Genomic DNA, 22,835 nt, shown 5'->3' on the forward strand with positions numbered 1-22,835 from the left:
GGAACTATCAAGAACAATCGGCTTTGCTTAACTGTCTCGTTTCCCGGTTTGTGCTAGAACAGAGCCAATTCCGGCCGGAGCTTTGCCGGCTCAGTCTCTGCTCAGTGAAGGCACTTTCTGAAGTTCAGGGCAGGTTTGCGCAGCCAGTGGCTGCTTCTAGCAGTGAGAACCCTGATGGGAGAGTTACTGCTAAGGGCTGGGCTGCAGAAAGGCTCTGGCTTAGACTTGCTCCTATGCAGACCAAGGGCACTGCCACATCTTGTGCCCTACCTTAGGACGCAAAAAGTCAGAGCTGGCACGAGTGGGGAGGAGTGGCCAGAACAGGTCCCTAGAAGCACCTCAGCCTCCCGGCCAGGTGGGGGCAGTAACGGCCGGGCACGAGGCGCTGCTGCTCCTCCTCCTTCCCCTCCCGCACCGCCGCGTGAGGAGGGGCGCGCTGGGCCCGGCGGGCAGGACAGTGGCGGCCGCGCCGCGTCGCGATGTTCGTGGCGCGCAGCATCGCGGCGGATCACCGCGACCTCATCCACGATGTCTCCTTCGACTTCCACGGCCGGCGCATGGCCACCTGCTCCAGCGACCAGAGCGTCAAAGTGAGCCGGAGTGGCCGGGCCTTGGGCTGAGGAGGGTGGTAGTGTGTGCGGGGGTGTGTGTTTGGCGGCGGCACCGGCGGGGTGCGGCCTACCGGGCTGGGACCGGGGCGGGGCCTTTACTCTCACGGCGGCTCCGGGGCTGGGCCTCTCCGTTCCACCGAGCGCCACTGAGCATGGGGGGCGAAGGGCCGCGTTCGGCTCCCGCGTTCCCCCGTGCCCGCGGAAAGACCCGGCTGCGGCCCGTAGCGAAACGCGTGCGGTACCGGGCGGCAGCGTCGGCTCTGGGCGCAGAGAATGCACGTAGTTGGTGTGTGCCCGTGTTTGTGTACGCGAATGCGTGCAACGGCACCGCTGCTTCCCGCAGCGCAAACACCTTGAAGCCGTTGCGGGTGCAGTAGTGCTGATTGTTTTGGTGATTCCAGTGAAAATAAGCGTTTATTTAAGGGCTCGTAGGGAAGGAGCTGCTGTTTCGTAATGAAGTGCCGATAAGGAAGAGGCTGAAATGTTCTGCGTGTGCTCTGGCAGATTAGGGAAGCTCAGTGTTACCTTCCGCTAGACGGAATTATTACTTTCTTGTTACCTTAAAATTAGTGTATTTTCCCGGTAGTGAGAAGATGGACGAAAGTTCAGGAGTTACACGGATTTAAGGAGTGTGGTTTGCACAGTGTAAGACCGGTGTTAGGCCAGGTAAATGGTTGGGAAAACTGCTTTTCATCATGGACAGCTATGCCAAATGTAGATCAGGCATGAAAACAAGCGGGCAGCTCCTTTTTCCTGACCGCATATTGAAAAGCAAGCAAAAAACTCCTACTCAGAACAACAGAAAAAAACCCTGTCCCACAAAAAGTAAGCCAAAACCATGCCAATCGTTGTTCTGTATTGGCTATGTAAGACTTGCAGCCTAAAAACAATGTTGAGAAAGGTGGCAAGAGGTAGGCAGGACTCAAAATCTGTGTTCTTTAGTAGCACAATGTTACTTTCCAGTCCTAATAGTATCTTGTATGAGGCTGTTTTATGAAGAGTAACTCTGACCAGAGTTATACAACACTTGTAAACTAGCAGTACTGCATCTGGATCATGTAGGTCCCATTCCTACTAGGTGAGCCAGGCAGTTGAGAAGAAGTTACGAAGTTGGACTGTCAGGATAACAACCAAAGTGTTAGGGATTCAGAATGGCAAAAGCAAAGTGACTTTCAGTGAAGCTACATAGTGAGTATGGATGCATGCCAAGCTTCTGGAGCTGTCTTTCATCAGGTTACATTAATGACTTAACAGTTTTTCAGAAGAAAAAGTCATAAGAGGAAAGAAGTTTAAGTGACTTGCATGTAGTTATAAATCAAGGTATAAATATCATAAGTAGAAAGATCTTTTCCCCCACTAGCCTGATTTTCTTTTTGCTGTCTTCCCCTTTAGGATGATTGATAGGACACACCTCAGGGTTTTGCAGCCAGATCTGGGTTAGTGAAAGACTATGGGGGTTCTAGAATGAAACCAGGTAGTGTACTCAGAGAGAATGAAGTGAGAAGAGGTGTAATAATTTGTCTATTAATAATGTAATATTAAAAAGAGAGAAACTTCATACAGTTGTGGATTTTGCAAGTTTGTGCCTCTTCTTCCTACCTGTAGTAGGGATATTCTCAGGGTTGAGCAAAGTGCAGTTGTGTCCTCATCCAGATAGAGTCTTCCAGATGCAAATGTTGGGCATTGTTGTCACGTTCATGACAGTTGTACAAATATGTGTGTGTTTATTGTAGTGGGTGTGTTTCTTAGTACTGCTTGTCAGGCTTTGTGTACTCACTGCTTGACTGCATTGTGTTTTCTCAACAGGTCTGGGACAAAAGTGAAAATGGTGATTGGCACTGCACTGCCAGCTGGAAGGTTTGTATTCATAAAGATTGGTTTTGCAGAAACACTTTGTTTTTCCTGACTTGTAGAGTAGAAATAGAATCATAGAATTGTTTAGGCTGGAAAAGACCTTGAAGATCCTTGAGTTAAACCATTAACCCAACACTACCAAGTCTGCTGCTAAACCATGTCCCTCAGTATTGCATCTGCACATCATTTCAATCACCCCAGGAATAGTGACTCCACCATTTCCCTGGGCAGCCTGTTCCAGGGCTTGACAATGCTTTCACAGGGAAGAATTTTTTTCCTAATGTTCAACCTAAATCTTCTCTGATGCAACTTGAGGTCATTCCCTCTTGTGCTGTCACTTTCTGCTTGGGAGAAGAGACTGGTTCCCATCTGGTTTCATCCTCCTTTCAGGGAGTTACTGAGAGCAGCAACGTCTCCCCTCAGCCTCCCTCTCTCCAGATTAACCTACCTCAGTTCCCTCAGCTGCTTCTCACAGGACTTGTGCTCTAGACCCTTCATCAGCTTTGTTGCCTTTATTTGAACCTGTGATTCTTATGGTAAAATACTTTTTTCTCTACTTTATGGAATGTCTCTAACACTTCTTACTTAAAGCTGGTCTTATTTTAGCCTTCCATTATTATTTCTTGCATTATTCAGTACAGTAATCCCTGTCAATGGAAAGGCAAGTGATGCTTTTGAATTCCCCTTATCTAAAAAAAAACCCAGAAGCATTAAGTTAACTAGGGATGAAAAAAAGTTTTATGTGAAAAAGGAGAGCATAAGCAATGTGTATGCTTTGGAAAAGTACAGGCAAGCCAGAAGTGAGCCCATGTGCTAATGGCTCAAAACTGAAGATGGAGCTGCACTTCCTGTGTCAAGGCAGAATCCTAGCTTGGAACTTAGGGTTTAAAGGAGTAATAAATAATGCCTTGACAGTTGTAATAATTACCTTTTAACCATTAATAGCAACAAAACATTGCAGTGCTTCTAGGCATTAACAAGTGCAGCAGCCTCTGTGTAGCACTGAGCCTTTTAACTGAACAGAGATTTCAAAGGATTAGTCTTAACTTCTTCATAGCGTTATTTGTTCTACATGAAGTCATGGAAATGTCTGGTCTTAACACAGTAAGTAAGTGTCTCTGATGTTATGGTGTTGTCTTTCAGACACATAGTGGATCCGTGTGGCGAGTGACGTGGGCCCATCCAGAATTTGGGCAGGTCCTGGCTTCCTGCTCCTTTGATAGAACAGCAGCTGTGTGGGAAGAAATAGTGGGAGAGTCAAATGATAAACTCCGAGGCCAGAGTCACTGGGTGAGACTTAAAAGTATTAACTGCAGTTTCTGTATGTTCTTACACAGACAGATTTACTGTGCCTCCTTGGTTTGTTTGCTTCTTGTAATGGCATAAGCTTTAAACTGTTTCAATTCCAGAATTAGCTGGAAGACTTAAGATGAAAGTTGTATCTGAATCCCACGTTACCGAACGTTTCTGAATTGGCAGCACATTTTCCATCCCTGAAACAGAGAAAGCATCCTGTTTTCTTTTGTTAGTACAAGGGGTTTGATTCTGCTTATGTTTCATTAACTTGTGGCAATATTCCCATGTAGAGGAAGTATTTTTAGAGTGTTTGGGAAAAAGAGGTCCATGGCAAGAGTTAGGACAGTTACAGTATCACGGGATTGTTTTGATTGGAAAAGACCTTCAATATCACGGAGTGCAGCTGTTAATTAAGCGTCACTGCTGCTGGTGTTTCTTAAAAAGATGTTTGCTGGCGAACAGTTTGCAGACTTGGACACCCATCTGCAGTGGAATCAAAGTTGGGGGGGGTCTCTTTCTGTGACGAGCTGATTTGCAACTGGCTCATGCTGGTTTTGCATCTTTCAAACAGCTCAGTTTCTGAGGGACGTTTGCTCAGGAGTGGGTAGTGTTTCATTAAGGGAATTTTAGATCTGAACAGATTATTCTGCAGCTGTTCATCAGGTGTAATCTCACATAACTTAGTATAATATTCCTGCCTCTAATGTTTTGGTTTGGGTTTCTAAAATAACCTGCAGTTTTCTTCTTTCTGCTCAAGTTTTCCAACATTAAAATACATATTTGTAAGGATTTGGGTTGTGGGGATCTTTGGCACCCAGTGGGGTATGAATGCTGACTTCCCTGTGCAGGAGGCAGTTGTGAACTTGAAAAACAAATGTTGGTGGTTTTTGCCCACTTTCACCTTTGTTAATGTTCCTATTGAATGTCTGCTGCATTCACCCATTCCCTTGTCAAAAATACTTGTTTTGATGCTTTTGTTGGAAAATGCTTCATGGCAAACTTCAGCAGCACTGGAATGAGAAAGCAGCATTGCTAGGCACTGCAGTTAGCTTCATCACCAGCATGAGTTCTATGACTGATGAGGACAGTTTTAAACTTCCTGTGGCCAAATTTTATGCTTATGTTATGTAGTGTTTTGTGGTTTGTATGTTTGTTTTTTTTTCCTTGAAGAGCATCATCTAAACAGCCCTTCTTGGTGTGAGAGCTTTGCTACCTCTGTGAATGTATTTCCTGGTGCTTCAAATTGCATCAGTGCACTGATCTGTTATTTCTTCAGTTCATTGGTGTATAAAGATACTTCTGTTTTAGCTTTTGAGGGAAGACCTAAGTGGTGCTATGAAATGGTGTTGTCAAACTTTTTGATGGCCTTCCTTTGGAAATTTTTAATGGATAGAAATTTCTAGCATTTCCTTCAAGAGTTTCTGCCTTTCTTTGCAGGTGAAGAGGACTACTCTGGTAGACAGTAGGACATCTGTTACAGATGTGAAGTTTGCTCCCAAGCATATGGGTCTTATGTTAGCAACATGTTCAGCAGATGGAGTTGTAAGGATTTATGAAGCTCCAGATGTGATGAACCTCAGTCAGTGGTCACTGCAGCATGAAATCTCATGTAAGCTCAGCTGCAGTTGTATTTCTTGGAATCCTTCAAGGTATGTTATTAAAACTGCAGGTTTTGCTTTATGATTATTGAAGCAGAAGATCTAAAGAGCTAGTATCACAGAATCACAGTATCACCAAGGTTGGAAGAGACCTCAAAGATCATCAAGTCCAACCTTTCACCCAAGACCTTATGACTAGACCATGGCACCAAGTGCCATGTCCAATCCCCTCTTGAACACCTCCAGGGACCGTGACTCCACCACTTCCCTGGGCAGCCAATTCCAATGGCAAATGATTCTCTCAGTGAAGAGCTTTCTCTTCACCTCGAGCCTAAACCTCCCCTGGTGGTGTGTCCTCTTGTTCTGGTGCTGGTTGCTTGAGAGAAGAGACCCAATGCCCTCCTGGCTACAATCCCCCTTCAGGTAGTTGTAGACAGCAATAAGGTCTCCCCTGAGCCTCTTCTCCAGGCTAAACAATCCCAGCTCCCTTAGCCTCTCCTCATAGGGCTTGTGCTCAAGGCCTCTCCCCAACCTTGTTGCCCTTCTCTGGAGACGTTCAAGTGTCTCAATGTCCTTAAACTGAGAGGCCCAGAACTGGACACAGTACTCAAGGTGTGGCCTAACCAGTGCAGAGTACAGGGGCACAATGACTTCCCTCCTCCTGCTGGCTGATGTTTTGTAGAATAAATCCTGAAACACGAATGGAGAGGATGGAATGTATATTACTCAGATCTGAAGTAAAGTTGCTGGTATTCCTTTTAGTGAAACAAGTTTGGTAGAGCCAGAGAACTTACAAAACTCCTGAGGTCTGTAAGACAATATCTTCAGGTTAATTATTTTTAGCAAGTAACAAGCTCTTTAATGAGTGCACTGCAGAGTGCTCTTTATTTATCCCACAAAACTCAACTAGGATTTTCATATAAGAAAAAAAAAAGACAATTATTTTCTTTCTTTGAGAGAGGTGTTGTAAGAGAGATTTTTGACAGCTCTAACAAGGACATGCACCATTTGCATGGCAACAAAGAACTGGGAAGCACAAGAGTCTTGCTAGCACAAATACAGAGCCCAAGAGTTGTTTTTTAGTCATGTCTTTGGGGGGCTCAGTGATACACTTAACCTCCTTGAACAGGGAGTAATCAGTGTGATGGTTGGGTACTTCCTATCCAGAACACAGAAGCGGAGGTTCTCCTTCCCATCTCACACAGCAGCAATATGCCCAGCAATAGCAGGAAGGGAAAAACCATTCTGGGCTAAACTGACTTGGATTCTCTTTGTCTAGAAGCACTTAATGGCCTTCCCTATTAGTGGTTGTACAGGGATGTATAGTCTCTGTAGACATAGTGGTCTGTGTCCTGCTGACCCTGTTCTATTCATTAGCAGCAGCAGTGTGTGCTGAAGGTTAATGCATGGGATCTTAATCCCATCTTAATGCATGGGATAGGTTTAAAAGTTGATTTAAGAGCTAGAACTCCTCTGCTCTTAGCTTTTGTAATCTTGTCTTCCAAAACCTGAATGAAATCCCACTAAGCCAATCATTAAAGGTACTGCAAAGAAGGCATAGTCTTGTGAAACTTGTGGCAAATGCCTGAGTGCAGCTGCATGTATAAAATGCATCCAGATCTCTGGGACCCCTATGTTGATTTGCCAAATAATACTCCCTGGTGATGTCACTGGAGTGAGTGTTTAGACAAAACAATGGATTGTTTGTGAAGGGAGATTGTATGGGTAACTGAAGGGCACAAATACTTGTGACATTTTTTTCACCTTGTGATGTTTTGTTTTGATCATGGGTTTGTTTATTTCATAGCCAATGTGTCTGAAGTGTAAAAAACTAGCTTGGTGTACTTTCTGACATACTTTTTGTGTATATATCACTTGTAAATATAACTCTTTATTTTCACCTTTTAGCTCTCGAGCACATTCTCCAATGATCGCTGTAGGAAGCGATGACAACAGTCCAAATATACTGGCTAAGGTTCAAATTTATGAATATAATGAAAACACCAGGTAAGATAAATAACAATACAGAATGTTTATGGGCTCTTAAAGTAGTTTGTAATATACTGGCCTTTTATTTTAGTCCTGTTGTTAGATGTTGGGTAGTAAATAATACCTTAATTCTGCATCTGAGCCATGGGGCTGGAAGGGAGAGGGAGCCCTCGGAGTGATAACTGATGCTGACAGACACAGTGATAATTTTGCTCTGTCTCAGTGAAGAAATGCCAGTGTTCTTACCAGCATTTTAAAGAGGGAATTGTTGTTTCTGCTTGTGCTAATTTATGCTCTTCATTTTGCAAAAGGAATGAATAGGGCAAAGTTGGAATTTGAATTGTGTTTCACTTGAATTGTTTTTCACTGGGCACTTTTTGTGTTGAAGGTGACCTTAAAATGCTTTCAAAACCATGTTTGTAATGACAGAAAGTTCGGTAAATTACTAGTGTTCTGTGAAAGTTCAGCTGAGCCAGAAAAGGCCAGGAAGTGTGTGCACAACCCCTTTCCCTTAAATGATGACAGAGAACTTGAGTTCCAGTCAGGGTGATTGGTGTGGGAAGGGCGCCAGGGTGTTCTGTGGATTTATGCCTGGCTTCAGACAATGTTCTCTGTGCATTAACAATGGTGTTCTCTGTGCTTTAACGATAAAGAACAGTTGTTTTAATTATCCCAGTGGGAAATAAGAAAATGGAATACATACTTATCATGCATTGGAGGAGATAAATAGCACTGCTTGCAAGCACCCGAAGTACAGGAAGTTACTGAGATTCAATTGCCCTTTAGATTTGTGAATCTGAAGATGGTTTTTATTTCTGTTTCCCAGCTGTAGACAAAAGTGTTCTTTGCACTGGAATCCTTGCTTTGTGGTACGATTTAGCATACTGTTGTTAGTACAATCACAGAGGTTTAAGATCATCCATCACTGCAGGGTTGCCACTAAACCATGTCCCTTAGTACCACATCTACATGTCTTTGAAGTCTCTCCAGGCATGGTGACTTCACTTCTGCCCTGGGCAGACTGCTCCAGGGCTTGACAACAGCAGTTAGTGTTTCTGATGTATTTAATTTCTGAAGAAATCAGATTGTAATTACTACTTACAATTGAAATTGCACATCTCCTGCTATATATTAACCCCTTTTTCCTCTGTTCCACTATGTCTGGTTTATATAACTAGCATTACTGGCAATTTTGATGGCATTAAAGCTTAATTTCTTCTGCTATACAGGAAATATGCAAAAGCAGAAGCGCTGATGACAGTCACAGATCCTGTACATGATATTGCATTCGCTCCAAATCTGGGACGGTCCTTCCACATCCTAGCTGTAGCAACCAAAGATGTACGAATTTTCACACTGAAACCTCTAAGGTGAGCTTAAAAGTAAGAGAGTTTGGGATCATGTGCTATGTACTGTGTGCTCTTATTTTAATAGTACCTGTGGAGCAAAAAACCAGCAATTTAATGTGTTCAGGGTTGTTTAGCAGCCTGATGTTTTTAGGATGACAACATTGTAAGCAAGTCTACAGTTTTTGTCTGATACCTCTTAATGCTCCTAATCTAGTAACAATATATCAAGTCCTCTTTGTTTTTTGTCACAGAGTAGTGGGCACTGGAAGGGAGCTCTGGAGGTCCTCTCGTCCCTGCTAAAGCAGGATCATCCAGAGCAGGTTTCCCAGGATCGCAGTCTTTAGGAGGGTTTGAAATCTCTCCAGAGAAGGAGATACCACAACCTCTCTGGACAGCCTGCTCCAGTGCTCTGCCACCCTCACAGGAAATAATTATTTTCCTCATGTTCAGATGGAGCTTTCCTATGTTCCACTTTGTCACCATTGCACCTTATCCTTTTGGTGTGCAGCACTGAAAAGAGTGTGGCCCCATCCTTTTGACTGCCACCCTTGAGATCTTGATAAGAGTTAGGAAGATCCCATCTCAGCTGCTTCTCAAAAGAGAAGCTCCAGTCCCCTCAGCATTTTTGTAGTCCCCACTTGACATTCTGCAGAGTATCTCCAGACTCTGTCCTGTCATCTTTGGACCAATTGTGTGCAGAACTGTCACTTCTGTCTTCAACAGGAAAGAACTGACTTCATCTGGAGGACTAACAAAATTTGAAATTCACATTGTGGCACAGTTTGACAACCACAACTCCCAGGTGTGGCGAGTGAGCTGGAATATCACAGGCACTGTGCTTGCTTCCTCTGGTGACGATGGCTGCGTTAGGCTCTGGAAGGGTAAGGTCACCCACCTGAAATGTATTCACTGGGCAAATGTTGCTCAAAAAGTAATTTTGGAGTCAAAGTTCATCTTAGATTTCTGTATGATAGATTTCTATATTTGTAGTTCCATTTTGGAATAAGAAGGGCAATAACTTCCTGCACTGGAACACTTCTGTGATTGAGGCTGCTGTGAATAGTTGTTACTGTACTGGCAAATCATTTCACCAGACTGGAGCTATGTCAAGTCACCACTTTTAAAGTTAACATAGGTACTTAGAGGAGTCTGTTAGAAAGATGGGGACAGACTTTTTAGCAGGGTCTGTGGTGACAGGACATGTAGTGATAGTTTTAAACTAAAAGAGGGAGATTTGAACTAGAGAGAAGTAAGAAATCTTTAACCCTGAGTGTGGTGAAACACTGGCCCAGGTTGTTGAGAGAGGTGGTAGAAGCACCATCTCTGGAAACATTCCAGGCCAGGTTGGATGGGGCTCTGAGCAACTTGATCTAGTTGGAGATGTCCCTGCTCTCTGCAGGGGTCTTGGACTTGATGACCTCTAAAGGTCCCTTCCAACCCAAACCATTTTTTGATTCTACTGCATGTCTTTGCCTGTTCCCAGAAAATCTGCATTCAGTCACAATGTTCAGGCAAATGGTTGGTTTTTTCCTATTTAAATTTCCAAAAGCAACAACAAAAGAAACAGTGGCAGTTTCTTTACCCATTCTCATTTGTTTCTCAGCATTTTGTTAAAGGAAATTCGTTCTTGCTACTGCAGAAACCCAAGTTTTAAATCGTGGCAGAGGCAGAGGGTTTGAGAGAGCTGAGGGGCCAGATCCTCAGCTTTTTGGAATTTGCATATTAGTATTGAAGTTCAGTTCTAATTCACACCAGGTGAAAGACAACAGTTGTGTCAAAAGCTGAGCTTCAGAAGAGAAACTAACAGGCTTTATGAATCTGTGTTTTCAGCTAATTACATGGACAACTGGAAGTGCACGGGCATACTGAAAGGTAATGGGAGCCCAGTGAATGGTAGTGCCCAGCAGGGAATTTTTAATGCCTCTCTAGGTTCAGCCAATACAAGTCTACAGAATTCACTAAATGGATCATCTGCCAGCAGGTAAGTTCCTTAGTGGAGATACTGAAGTTCAGTAAATAGTCTCTTAATTTAATTTCACTTTCCTATTTGCTTTACATACATATTTTTAACTTTATTTTTTTGAAGTGTAATGGTGTTTGTTGCATGAGTACCTGTACAGGCTCTTTGAATTTTGCTCTGTGATGGTGTCTGTTGTGCCACTGATAAGACAAAATTAACAAACCCATACTGAATCCTTCTGTAAACATTTATTTTTTGCTTGGGAAACATCCTTCCACGTTATCAAAAATAACTTCCTTGAAATGGTTTCAAACAAGGAGAAACTTCACTATACTGCTGTGTAACTGTTCCTTTGCTTTAGGTGCACGTTTAAAGTGAAGCAAAAGTACCAGCAAAGTCTGGTTTTGGTTGGGGTAGTGTAGCAAAAAGCAGGGAAGAAAAGATAGTTCACAATGTATAGTTTCAGCAGTCACATGCTAGTGGTAGTTTACTTGCATTTTTGCAGGTGTAACATCAAGTCAATGAAAGCTTGTTGTTTTTGTAGTCTTCATACAGCTTTTTTACTGCAGATTGCTTTTTGTGTTATTCTCTAATGATTGCTATTTAGGAGGTAAATTGAACTACCTCTTCTGAAGAGCATTTCAATTTGTGCACGCTGAAATCTAGCAACACACGCGTTGGAGTGTGGGCAATCAGCCCCACAGGACATGTCCTACATAAGGACCAAATGTGGCCAAATTCCATAGCAGCAGCTTCTAACTTTTGTGGCCATGTTTGTTTTCTTTTTTTTTTAATGCCTCGAGGTAGCTTGTCTGTAAGGTGCTGTGACAGTCTACTTTTGGAGAGTAGCCCCCACTCCAGCAGTCACTCCTAAAGTTCTGGCTTCCAGGTCTTTAGATGTGTTGGACAGAGAAGGGCTCTCATGTTTTCCTCAAAAGATAAATAGGAGAGCAAGATGTGGCAGCAGGCCAAGTCTCCAGCAAAAAGGAGGCCCTAGCTTGCAGATGTGACTTCCAAGGAAACACTTAAATAACCAGGTTGGAAAAGACCTTTCTGATCATCAAGTCCAACCTATGACCCAGCACCATCTAATCAAATAAACCATGGCACTAAAGCTGCAGAATTGTGTTTGCTTGGGCTCCTGCAGAGGTACAGACTGTTTCTGACCTCTTTTGTGTAGCATGTGGTTTCACAGTCTCCTTATCTCAGGCTGTGCTGCTGCCAGCAAAACTACCCTACCCCACCACATAGATTGTCCTCTCCCTGCAGTTGGTAGTAAGCCATTGTGAAACAAACTCCTCATACTATTTTAGACCGTTCCATAGCTCTGTATTTTGAAAATGGTCTTTGTTTGTGTTGCTTTTTAAATACATTATTCTCAGCTGCAATGTGGAATTAATATTTTGTTGCCAAATTGAGTCTGTGACTGGGGAGTTTCACTTACCTGGAGTTTCATGTCCTAGGATTAAACCTTACTATAAAAAAGCTGCACCTACGTACCTTTTTTCTTCTGTAATCACATTGCCTTGAATTGCCTAAGCACAGTTGCTACCTTTTTAGTGTATTAACACTTAAAATACAGGTTTATGTGCTGACATTTAACTAAATTGATATGCCACACAACACTTTATTGCCTGTTGACCAGATGCTGTGTTTCGGTGTCTGTAAATTTAAACAGTTCTCCCAGCTAAAGCACAGGCAGATCTGGAGAACATTGTTAAAGCACCATCACCAAACTGGCTTTGTAATCAGAATAGCTTGAGAACAGCTGCTGTAGGTGATTGGAAAATAAGTCAGTTGGGCTATGTTGTGATGTTGATGTACTTATTTGTCTAGATTTATGATACAATTCCCATTTTCCATTTGTATTATGTCCTTCTTAACAGAAAGCAGAGCTGATACCAAGCTAACTGGAGTAACTTTGGTGTTTTGCTGCTTGTTGCATGCACACAGGAATGGAAAACGAACTCCTTTTTCCCCTCCCCAACGCCGTTTGACCTCTCCCAAGACACCAGCAGCCTGCTAACTACTAAATGCTGTTCAAAAAGCCTTTTTAAAACACCTTGTGTACGTTTTTTTGTACTAGCCCGCACAGTTTGATACTGTTGGACCTCCTGATAGAAAAATACTTGGAGAGGCTTCTTGTTTGGAAAAAACCAAACCACCCACAACCAGCCAACCCCCAAAACTTCCATTAAAACACTTTTTCCTTTCTTTTTTTGAAAGCTTGTCGAATTAAAAGACTAGTTCATGACTAAAACTGAGAATTTTTTTGTCCTTGATTGGGATGGGAGGAGGGAAGCAACCACGAAAATAACTTTAATGACAGTTGTTTTGATGCTGAGTTTGTTTGGGATTTGATAGTGTTCAGCATTTGATTAAGATGCCTGAACACCACGAGTTTGTAACTGCTTTGTAATATATGAAACTGCCAGTTTGGGAGGGATAAGAAAAGTGTGTTTTGACACTTGTACAGATGGTAGCTTTTAATAGTTGGGTCTTGCTTCATTTATACCTTGGTATGACTTCAAATAAATGTTTTCTAAGTACTGTCATACTTTTGTCACCCTGAGAGAAGTACTTTTCCTGATACGTGCTTGTGCATCCCTGTGGTAAATAGTTCCGTGGAGTACCTAAAACTCTCTAAAAGTAGTAGTCTAAAATCCACGAACCCTTGAGTCACACAGAGACTGAAACCAAAATGCAGCTTGTGAATTGTCTAGTAGCTTCCTGACTCGTGTAGCTGTCCCTTTGTGTAAGTCCACAGAACTGTATAAAGAAGGCAGAAATCATCTGTAGGTATCTAGCAGACTAAAATGCAGAAGTATTACGGGTAAGTTCCAATAAAGTCAGCAGAAAAATGAAGCGAAATGGCTGAATTCTGAGTCTTGTGTTCACCAGGAATCTTCACACTGACTCTGAGGATTCATTCAGCAGGAATATGTAAATACACATGCAGACTGTATGTCACTGCAAGTACCTATGCTCTGTAAATGTGTGTTATTAAATGGAAAGCATTGTGAAAACAAGGATGTTTTTACCTCTATTCTGTAAGTGCTGTGAATTGGCTGCACGGGCAGAAAATGTACCTGGATCATAACCAACGTGTCTCTTGTGCCGCACGGGAAGCGTTAAAAGCTCTGTTAACGGATCACAGGAGCTCTGGGAGAGTGGAAGCTTGCTCATGGCAGTTCTGCAACCTCCTTCTCATTCCCAAAGCGGTCTGCTCTCTGTACAAATGTGTACTAGTACTAGGGTTCCGATGGCCATACTCCTTCCCATGGATTTCAGTGGAAAAGACTCTGTTATTTTGGGGATTTGTCTTGTTTTGAATTCCAAGCCCTGATTTCTGCTGTTATGTTCTGTTGGTTTTGGCATGGATATACTAAAGCCTTTTGTTTTTTTTTCCAGCATGTCTTTGCTCCCCTTTGGTTCTCCTTGTATTTACTACCTTTCTCTTTTTCTTGTTTTTGTTCTTTTTTTTCTTTTCTCTTTTGTTTTGTTTTGTTTTGTTGTTGGTTTTGGTTTTTTTTGGTGTTTTGTTCCTTTCTTAATTGTTTCAGGTATTTCTTTCCCCCTCTGGATTCCCCACGGGCTGGATCGAGATGGTCCAGCCATGCCCAGCTCCTTCCTCCTCCTCCTCTGATAGAGCACTCTTGCGATGCTGACACTGCCAGCCTCCAGTATCCTCACCCTCGCAGACGATGTGTGTCTCGGCCTCTTAATCTATTACCTGAGAACGAAGGGGTTTAATATTTTGCTTTAAAATACACTCTGAAGGGCCTTATTTGGGTATTGTGAATGCTTCCAGCTCTGGCTGCCTTTGTATTTCTCTCCTACAGAAGTTTTTAAATAATTGGGCAACTTGATGCATGTTTTGCAGACCACCATTTGGAACATGTTGTTTATGTTTGTGTGTCAGAGGAGCATTTTAACCTGTACCATCCGAACTATGGCAACACATACAAACAGTATTAACCAGAGCTATTGACAGAGTAGCTGACTTCAACCTGCCTCTCCTTTTCTTTTTCTGTTTTCTTTTTCTTGTTTAATTTTTATTTTTGGACTTGGTACCATCTCAAATAATTTTTTTTCACTGACAAATGTGAAATAATGTTCTCCAAGTTAAACATGCCTCCAAGAAGCTGCTGAGTAACTAAAGGATGATATTGGATCAACTCGTGAGAGAAACAAACCCATTCCTGTGTATGCTGCAGCCAAATAGTTTGGAGTGTTTGGTTACTTAAGAATTTCCCATCTTGCTGTATAAATATTTAAATTTTATAAGTGTGGTTGACAAATAAACTTGTTCTGAGAGATCTCTTTTCAGTGGACTTCTGTTTGCAATAGGCTTTTTTTGTTTGTTTGTTTTTCCTTTTTTAAGTGGCTCATGAAGGAGCTTTTTTGGCTCAGTTGCCCATTTGCAGCTTTGCTTTTTTAAAGTTGTGCTGTTGGGTAGTAGATATTTCTGCAACAGGGTATGCCCTGACTTCCCAGGGGCCTATAGAATGTCTGCAGCAACTGCTAAGAGTTGTAGGATAGTTGCAGGTTATCCTAGTTGGTGGATTTGAAGCTATCTCAATATTCTTTCCCAGTGATTTGATAATTAGGACATTTTGAAGAAATAGTGTGTAGTTAGAAGCCTCCTTTTTGGATGTGTCAGCACAGGAACTTCATTGCTATGGATGAGGCTGGCACTGGCTCAGGCATTGGCTGGTGTGAGAGGGGCAGGAGGATAAAACTGGACAGTGACTACATGGGATTTCTCAGGAGTCACCTTACTGCGTGGGATGGGATTGCCGCGTGTGTTCAGATCTTGGAGAGAGGAAGGATAAAGGAGGCCTCTGTGCGGCAGAAAGCTGAAGTATAAGGGTATTTCAGTGTATTTCACTTCAAAATGGGTTTAGGCTACTTCTTCAACTAGACCACTAGTGTAAGATAATGGAGAAGTCACCTTTCATTCTGCCAAAACAGCAAGTTCCTGAGACTTTCATTTGTATTCCAAAAACTTGATTTGCTCAGATGGTGTATTTTTGCTCAGATTTGATTCTTGATTTGTCTCTGAGGAGATCTAAGTTTCCTAAAACCTGTGAGAGTTAACAGTGGTGTTACAGGGTGTTTGTGGACCCTGCGTGGACGGAAAGCTGATGCTGTTTTTGAGCCAGTAGGAACAGAACTGGGGGGGAAAGAGGGGGGGAAAAAAAGAGTCTAGTAAAAGCAGATACATTGCCCTTACAATCAAAAAGTTAACTTTTAAAGAACCATACCATGCTTGTGTGGCAAACAGACATATTGAAAAACAAAGTTTAGATGGGGGTGGGAGGCAATAATATTCTGTGGCAGAATGAGCCATTAAAAAAGAACCAAAAGAGAAGAAAACTACTATACTGGGAGTCTCTTCTAAACCAGAACCCACCATTTTTGGGTGTGCAAGCAGCCAAATATATCTCTGAAGGTTTAGACTACTTGAGATTTCTGCCTTAATCCTTTAAAAGGTCACTCCCTTCAATCCAGCTACTGATGTTTTCTTACTGTACTTCTGCTTCCTTCCTTAGCAGCCACAAAGAAAATCAAGGTGTCAGTGCCTAGGTGTGCAGCTGCTTCCCAGTGCTAAATATTTGTACCGTGAGGCCCTACAGTATCTGTCAGGTATGTAGTGTAACAAAAAGCAATGTAAAATACATTCAAACATAATTCTATAGAGATAACTGTTGCTGATAAACCACATCTAAGGGAAAGATTCCCAGTTGCACTGATTTTTCTTCTTTAAATTTCCTTCTGTTATCCTTTTGGAACCCAGAATTACCATTTATGGTAATAACAAAGTAAATGACAACTTTTTGCAGCCTTTAAGGCATTTGTTTATAGCTAATTCACGGTCACATTGTTTTCCACTGTGCTGACTGCGTAGTATTGGATATCCTGACTTAATTCCAGTCACACATCTTGCTAATGGAAACAGGCTGTCACCACTTCAGTGCAAACAAGTCACATTTCTGATGGACTGGCCGAGTACATTGACAACTGAGCTTATGCTGGTTGGTGGCTGATGTTTGCATTTTGACAAGGCCCAGTCCAAGCTCCTGCACTTGGATCAAAACAAAGTGGTATCAATACAGGCTGGTTGACGACAAAATTGAGAGGAGTCTCAGGGGATAGGACTTGGGGGGTGCTGGTGGGTTAAAAGCTGGACATGAGCTGGTGATGTGCACTCAACAGCCCAGGAAGCCAGCTATCTCACTGCACCCAAAGCAGCATAGACAGCAGGTCATAAACTATTTGGCCTCAGCCTCTTGACATCTGCCCTTTATATATTGATCAGCATTGAGAAGATCCCCTCTGAGTCTGCTCTTCTCAAGGTTCCACAGCCCCAAGCCTCTCAGCCTTTTCTCAAAAAAATTTGCTGCAGTTCCCTTATTATTCTTGTATCCTCCTCTTGGCTCTCTCTTCCTTATCTCTCTTGAATGGGGGGAGCCCAGAACTGGACCCAGTACTCCAGATATGGCCCCACGCGGGCAGAGTAGAATCAGCAGAAGACAAATGAGTTGTAGGTGCAGATAGTGCAGAAAGAGATCTGACCTGCTGTCAGAAAAGATGGATGAGAACCCGGTACAAATATAGCAAAATATAATGAAGCTTTGCAAGTATGTGAGCCACCACACCATTAAGTCTCACACCCTACAAGTATTTGAATCCCCACTGCACTCCCATGAAACATCTCGAGCTACTAATTGGTAGTTTAAATACTGCTCGTTCGTTCAGCGTCCTTTTCTGTTTCTTCCATCAGCATCCACAGCAGCGGAATCTACCTGCGTACGAACCTGCTCTCCTGCGGGAGCGCTCACACCACCTGCCGTCAAGACACCGCAGGGCAGCGCCGCGGGGCTGGGCGGTGCAGCGCGCCCAATCAGCGAGCTCTTCTCTCTCTCCCCCTTCTCAAACTTTTCCTCCTGCGCGCTCTGTGTGAGGCTCGCCATTGGCTGACGGCGGGCCGAGAGGCGGGGTTGCGGAGCGAAGCGCGGGCTCGGGAAAGTTTGGGAGGCGAGTGGCGGCGCCGCGCATGCGCACCTTGGCTAAGGGGAGGGGGACCGGCGATTCCAGTGACGAGTCCGGTGAGGGGGTGGAGTTCGCCCGTCCTGCGGGGGGCGCTGCGTGGAGCGGCGTGGGCGGGATCAGGGTTTGAAGCTGTGGCGGTTGGGGTGTGGATCTTTCTACTCTTCTCAGGCGCGTCGCGGTAGGACGGGGCTAGACCCCCTAGGTCAGGGTAACGTCGGGGAGGGTGGGGCAGGACAGCGCTGATCTCATCCCGTTTGGCGAAGGGGGGGGTGTTCGGCTTCAAGTTGTTCCCCGTCCTGGTTTCCCTCGGTGGAGCCGTTGTGGCGTTCTAGGCCGTGACGCGAGCTTTTGTGGGGGGCGTGGTGAAGGTGGTGCCTGCGCAGGGTGCCGAGCGGTGTAGGGTCCGGGCCTCCCGTAGCCTTGAGGTCCATAACCTCTGGCTGTTGCCTGCCAAGTAGCGGCCCCAGATAGTCGCGTCACGGGGGTACGCGTTTGTAGCTCCCCAGGTGCCTGCTGCTGGCGGAACAGACGAAGGCTGGCTCGTTCCAAGCGGCTTTAAGAGCTAAGTGCAGGGCGCCTCTTGCAGCGTCGGTGCGGTGATTTGCAGGAGAGCTGCTGTGTTTAGGCAGTCCAAGAAGGCTGTAAAACTGTGGCTCCGGAAAGGCTTGACGGGACAGGACGGGAAATAAGTTTTAAGCATGTTTGTGGATTCAGTGGTGGATCTGCCGAGTAACTGCATCCCACGTATTTATAAACGTGCAACAGTAACATTTTTGATAGCCTGACCGTCACTCGTGTAACTGTCGTTTTGTTCCCGCTCTCAGTTGCTGCTGGACCAGGGCTGATCGTGTTGCCAAGCAGAGCGCTATTTTAAGCGGCTTGTGCGCGATGATGGAAGACTTCAGAAATATTGCTGACGAGACGTGTCCAAGCTTCTTGGGCCATTCATTAAATAGCAGCGCGAGTGCCATCTTTGGAAACGTTACTGTTTCCTCAAACCCTGGCTTACCTGTTGCAGCTTCAACTGTTGCTAGGAGTAAAACAAACTGTGGCAGCAGGTGAGACTATCAATACCACTCAAGAAGATCAAAACCAGTTGACTGGCTTGAAACATTGAACTTCAGGGAGGAAAAGTTCTTTTGACAGATTACTTGGTAGATGATAAAATGGTTTAATTATTTTACTAAATAGTAAAAAATAGTGAAATGTTTATTACCAAGATATTAATTTTACTATTACTTAGCATACTCATCAGCAAAAAGACTTTATTGTATTCAGAGTGAGAATTTAGCCTTAAATTCATAACGTAAAATACTTTGGTTAAAGTTTCTCTTTAAAAGGATAGTTTAGTTTTTACACTGGTAGCAATTAAGTTTCTTTTAACTTGACTCTTCAGCTTAGTATACTGAAGTTTGAAGTTATATATGGATTTTTATATTTTTTTAATGTGTGTATTCATGGATTCATAGAATGGTTTGGGTTGGAAGGAACCATCTAGTTCCAAGCGTCCTGCTGTGGGCAGGGACACCTTCTGTTAGACCAGGTTGCTCAAGGTTTTGTCCAACCTGGCCTTGAGCACTTCCACAGAAGGGTCATCCATGACCTCCCTGTGCAACCCGCTCCAATGTCTCATCACCCTCAGTGTAAAGAATTTCTTTCTAATACCCAGTCAAAACCTGCCCTCCTGCAGCTTCAATCCACTTCCTCTCGTTTTATCACTACAAGGCCTTGTACAATGTCCCTTCCCTTAAGTCTTACTAACTGTTAAATCAACTTACTTCAGTCTGTCTCATTTTAGAAAGCATTGTGACTAGTGTTGTGGATGTGAATTAAAATTTAACAGCATTTATAATGATTTGTTCAGCAGGGAGTAGAGCAAAGAGTAACAATTAAAAGTCGTTGCTCATTTAGCTGCTGTCCTGTAACTTAACAAGCAATAAGGTCAGACTCATACTCTGTCTTTTCAGAAGTGTGTGTTACAAATTGATGAGCACTAGTCCCTGAAAATGAGAATGTGGTATTGCCCTTAAGAGCTACAGAAGGTAGCTATGGACCTCTCTAAAGAGCTGAGAGGATCATTCTGAATACATATATCTACTTGTAAATGCAGATTGGCTAGAAATGCTAAAATGTTTAAATAATTGAGCTTATAGGGGGTAGAGGAAGTACTTATTTCCCCAAATCTTTGTAAGAAACCCCAATGTGCATCTTTCTTACTGGTAACATTGCACCATACGCCCTTATGTCCCTGTAGGAAACAAGATAAGATTTAAGACAGGGAGTCAGTGTCTTGATAGTATGCAAGTGAAAAAAGGTTTTATTTATGTATCTAAAATACTAGAGACTGAGAATGAGTGAACTGAACTAATGAGGAAGTAACATCTTGCATGATTACCTTCTCTGCCTCTGTGGAAGTCCTATGAAGTCAGAAGTGAAAAAGAACTTTCCTGCCCAATTATAAAAGCTGTTACTTAACAGAGCTATATGGAATTTCAATTGGTCATGTTCTTTATGATTCACTCCCTAATTCCTATATTAAGGACTCAGGAAAACCTTGTCTATGGTATGACTTGTTCTCTAATAGATCATGGAACTCACTTGAAACTTTCCCTCTTCATCTTTTGCCTCTTTTAGTTGGAATGAAAGAGAAGTAACCAACAGGAAAAATGTGAGAGGCTTATGTTAGATTGAATTTCACTTATTTCACACTTCAGATTGTGAAATTGAGGTCCTTGTATTCTTTCTTTATTCCTTTATTGTAAGAATAAATGTCTGTAGGATCTATATTAACGGGAACAACTGATTTCCTAGAGATGGAGGCACAAAGATTGAAGTTACTAAACCTTTTTATGTAGAGGTGTTGTATACTAATGATGACCTACATATATCACTGAAGGATTCTTTGTTTTCATTGAAATATTTCTTTCTTAGGGAAGCTGCTACAGAAGATAAACCACCTCAGCCAGCTTCTGTTGGTTTGAAAGACTCCCATTCAATATATGCAAAGCCAGATCAGAGTGTTACTGAGCAGGCAAATCACAGTCAAGGTACCTTACTTGAGGTACTGCCACTTGAACGGTTGGAAGGTATTAAAACTTGAGAAAAATCATGATTTATTCTCAGAGTAACTAGCTTTTTGTGCTCTAAGTTGTCTTCTCCTGAGCTTTTCTTTGGTTTATGGCATAGTGTAAGTGGGCTTTGAAAAAGTACATTTCTCTGATTTGAGCAAAGTGACACCAGAGAAAGCTTGTGGTTTACACAGTGCTCTTTTGTTTCTCCCCAAAATGCAAAGCTAGGTAGGAAGCTGGTGAAAATAAGGCTTGCTATAAAATACCTTAACTAGAATGCTGCTGGGAATCTGACTTAATTTCAGGAACATTACTGTGGAAGAAGTGTTTTAAAGTTGCTTTTTACCCTTTTGCTTTCAGAAGGTAAATCTGTAGGTTTATCTTTTTACTAATGTCTCTCTTCTTGCCCTATTCCAGCCTGTCATAGATGATCTTCAGCTGCAGGTGTAGCAGCTGGAAACATACTTTCTTAGTGAGGTGATGCATGAAAAAATAGTTTGGAATACTTGCAGTGGAAACCATGGGGGTTTTGATGTATGAATAGAGTAGTGGAGGCAAAATAATGTTCTGTAACCTATTTTAAAGGATTGGCATTGATATTAGACTGGTTTGGGTTTCTTTCTAATGCAGGTCCTGTGATTGAATTTGGCTCATTCCTTAAAATTCCATAAATATCCTTACTAAATAAATATTACCTTTTCTAAGCTTAACCTGAGTACTTGAGCAGGTTTTCATGAGGTATTAATAATGGAGTACAGGATGTGTTCAGTTGGAAAGTCCTATGGTTTGTGATGCTAAAGGTTCTTGTAAAACACCCTTATAACAGTGAAGATACAATGTAATCTAGAGGAAGTGGTAATAACTATGGCAACAAAAATCATGATGCTTTGGAAAACTAGGACTGCCCAATGTTTGGACTTGATAGTGCTTGATTAGATTGAGTTAATTGGTTTTAACTGTTTTTTAATTCAAGGTTTAGCATTCTAGTCCAGAAATCTCCTCTTTATTCCCATCTATTACTGAAGGATTAGGAACCTTTTGTGCTAAAATTTATATGTGTATGTCTAAAATGTTCTGTTTTGTGGGTCTGGCCCAGGAGGTAAAATGCAGCGTGTTCTGCAGCAGTGGAACAGAGCACTTGTGCCTATTTCTGCTACTGGGACTCTTAAGTTGTTTCTGCACTGTCTTATGGAAGTCCTTAGGGTAGCAACTGTCTGAAGCTTTGCCTTTTTAGTCACTCCCAGATACTTTAAGTCAGTGCTATAAGAGTATATAAACATTGGTGTTGTGATGACATGTATATTTCAGGCTTGTTTTTATGGTGTATGCCAAGACCTTCAAGAGGCTTAGCCTGGCATTTTATGGAAGAGTCAGGTCTTAGCAGCATCACATAAGAACATAATAAACTACTGCTGACATTGCTTTCTTCTATTTCAGATTTGTCAACAGGAATATGTTTTCTTCCAGACCTTGAGGATGACAAGGTGAAAGCTTTTCTAAATACACTGAAATTCAAGGTTTCTAATATTAATCTTGCAATAGACTTAATTCTGTGGGAGGAGGAGGCAGGGAGTTGAGCTGTGTATCCCTTAAGTTTGTAGCAGAGCTACTGTGCTGAATGTGTCGTGTCTCACTCTGCCTCTTTCTTGCTGATCACTTAACATAATGTGGGAGCATGAGTTCACCTGCTCTTGCTCAGTTGTGTGTTGTTTGCTCCTAGCCTCTGTGGCATTGTAGCTCTTTGTCAAAGTAAGGACCTTATATTTTATCCCAGTTGTAGTTTAGCTTAATGAAAAGCCTGTTGAGGAACTTTTTGGAATGTTTTTTGAAATCTAAGTCAGCAGAAGAGAAGGCTCTGAGGTGACCTAATTGTGGCCTTCCAGTATCTGAAGGGGGCCTACAGGAAGGCTGGGGAAGGACTTCTCAGGCTATCAGGTAGTGATAGGACTAGGGGGAATGGAATGAAGCTGGAGGTGGGGAGATTCAGGCTGGATGTGAGGAGCAGGTTCTTCCCCATGAGAGTGGTGAAACCCTGGAATGGGTTGTCCAGGGAG

General features: G+C 42.8%; 2 protein-coding genes across 6 annotated transcripts in view; both read left to right on the top strand.

Moving 5' to 3' along the window:
- Nucleotides 1-406: 406 nt before the first annotated feature.
- SEH1L (SEH1 like nucleoporin) lies at nucleotides 407-14,974 on the top strand. 3 transcript variants are annotated; one of them, XM_068147651.1, is made up of 9 exons: nucleotides 407-590; nucleotides 2,418-2,468; nucleotides 3,609-3,755; nucleotides 5,199-5,410; nucleotides 7,268-7,366; nucleotides 8,578-8,718; nucleotides 9,421-9,578; nucleotides 10,528-10,678; nucleotides 14,221-14,974. In XM_068147651.1, exons 1-9 carry the CDS (start codon nucleotides 480-482, stop codon nucleotides 14,408-14,410), a joined length of 1,260 nt encoding a protein of 419 aa, XP_068003752.1. In that variant the 5' UTR covers nucleotides 407-479; the 3' UTR covers nucleotides 14,411-14,974. The 3 variants fall into 3 exon arrangements, with proteins under 3 accessions (XP_068003752.1, XP_068003753.1, XP_068003754.1); XM_068147652.1 differs by lacking the exon at nucleotides 14,221-14,974 and adding an exon at nucleotides 12,611-12,917; XM_068147653.1 differs by lacking the exon at nucleotides 14,221-14,974 and adding an exon at nucleotides 12,544-12,917 and having other exon boundaries at nucleotides 408-590.
- Nucleotides 14,975-16,218: 1,244 nt separating this feature from the next.
- Nucleotides 16,219-22,835, top strand: part of CEP192 (centrosomal protein 192) — a 79,104-nt gene continuing 72,487 nt past the window's right edge. Inside the window, exons 1-5 of one of the 3 annotated variants that reach the window (XM_068147654.1) lie at nucleotides 16,219-16,306; nucleotides 17,445-17,764; nucleotides 18,538-18,771; nucleotides 20,645-20,760; nucleotides 22,219-22,265. In XM_068147654.1, the coding sequence (XP_068003755.1) occupies nucleotides 17,718-17,764; nucleotides 18,538-18,771; nucleotides 20,645-20,760; nucleotides 22,219-22,265 (444 nt within the window). In that variant the 5' untranslated portion in view covers nucleotides 16,219-16,306; nucleotides 17,445-17,717. Of the gene's footprint in view, nucleotides 16,307-17,444; nucleotides 17,770-17,834; nucleotides 17,892-18,537; nucleotides 18,772-20,644; nucleotides 20,800-22,218; nucleotides 22,299-22,835 lie in introns of those variants that run through there. The other 2 variants (XM_068147655.1, XM_068147656.1) reach the window with 2 other exon arrangements.

This window comes from Melanerpes formicivorus, unplaced genomic scaffold (assembly GCF_026170545.1).
Source record: "Melanerpes formicivorus ecotype bairdi unplaced genomic scaffold, bMelFor1.0.p_v2 SCAF_15, whole genome shotgun sequence".
Lineage (NCBI taxonomy): Eukaryota > Metazoa > Chordata > Aves > Piciformes > Picidae > Melanerpes > Melanerpes formicivorus.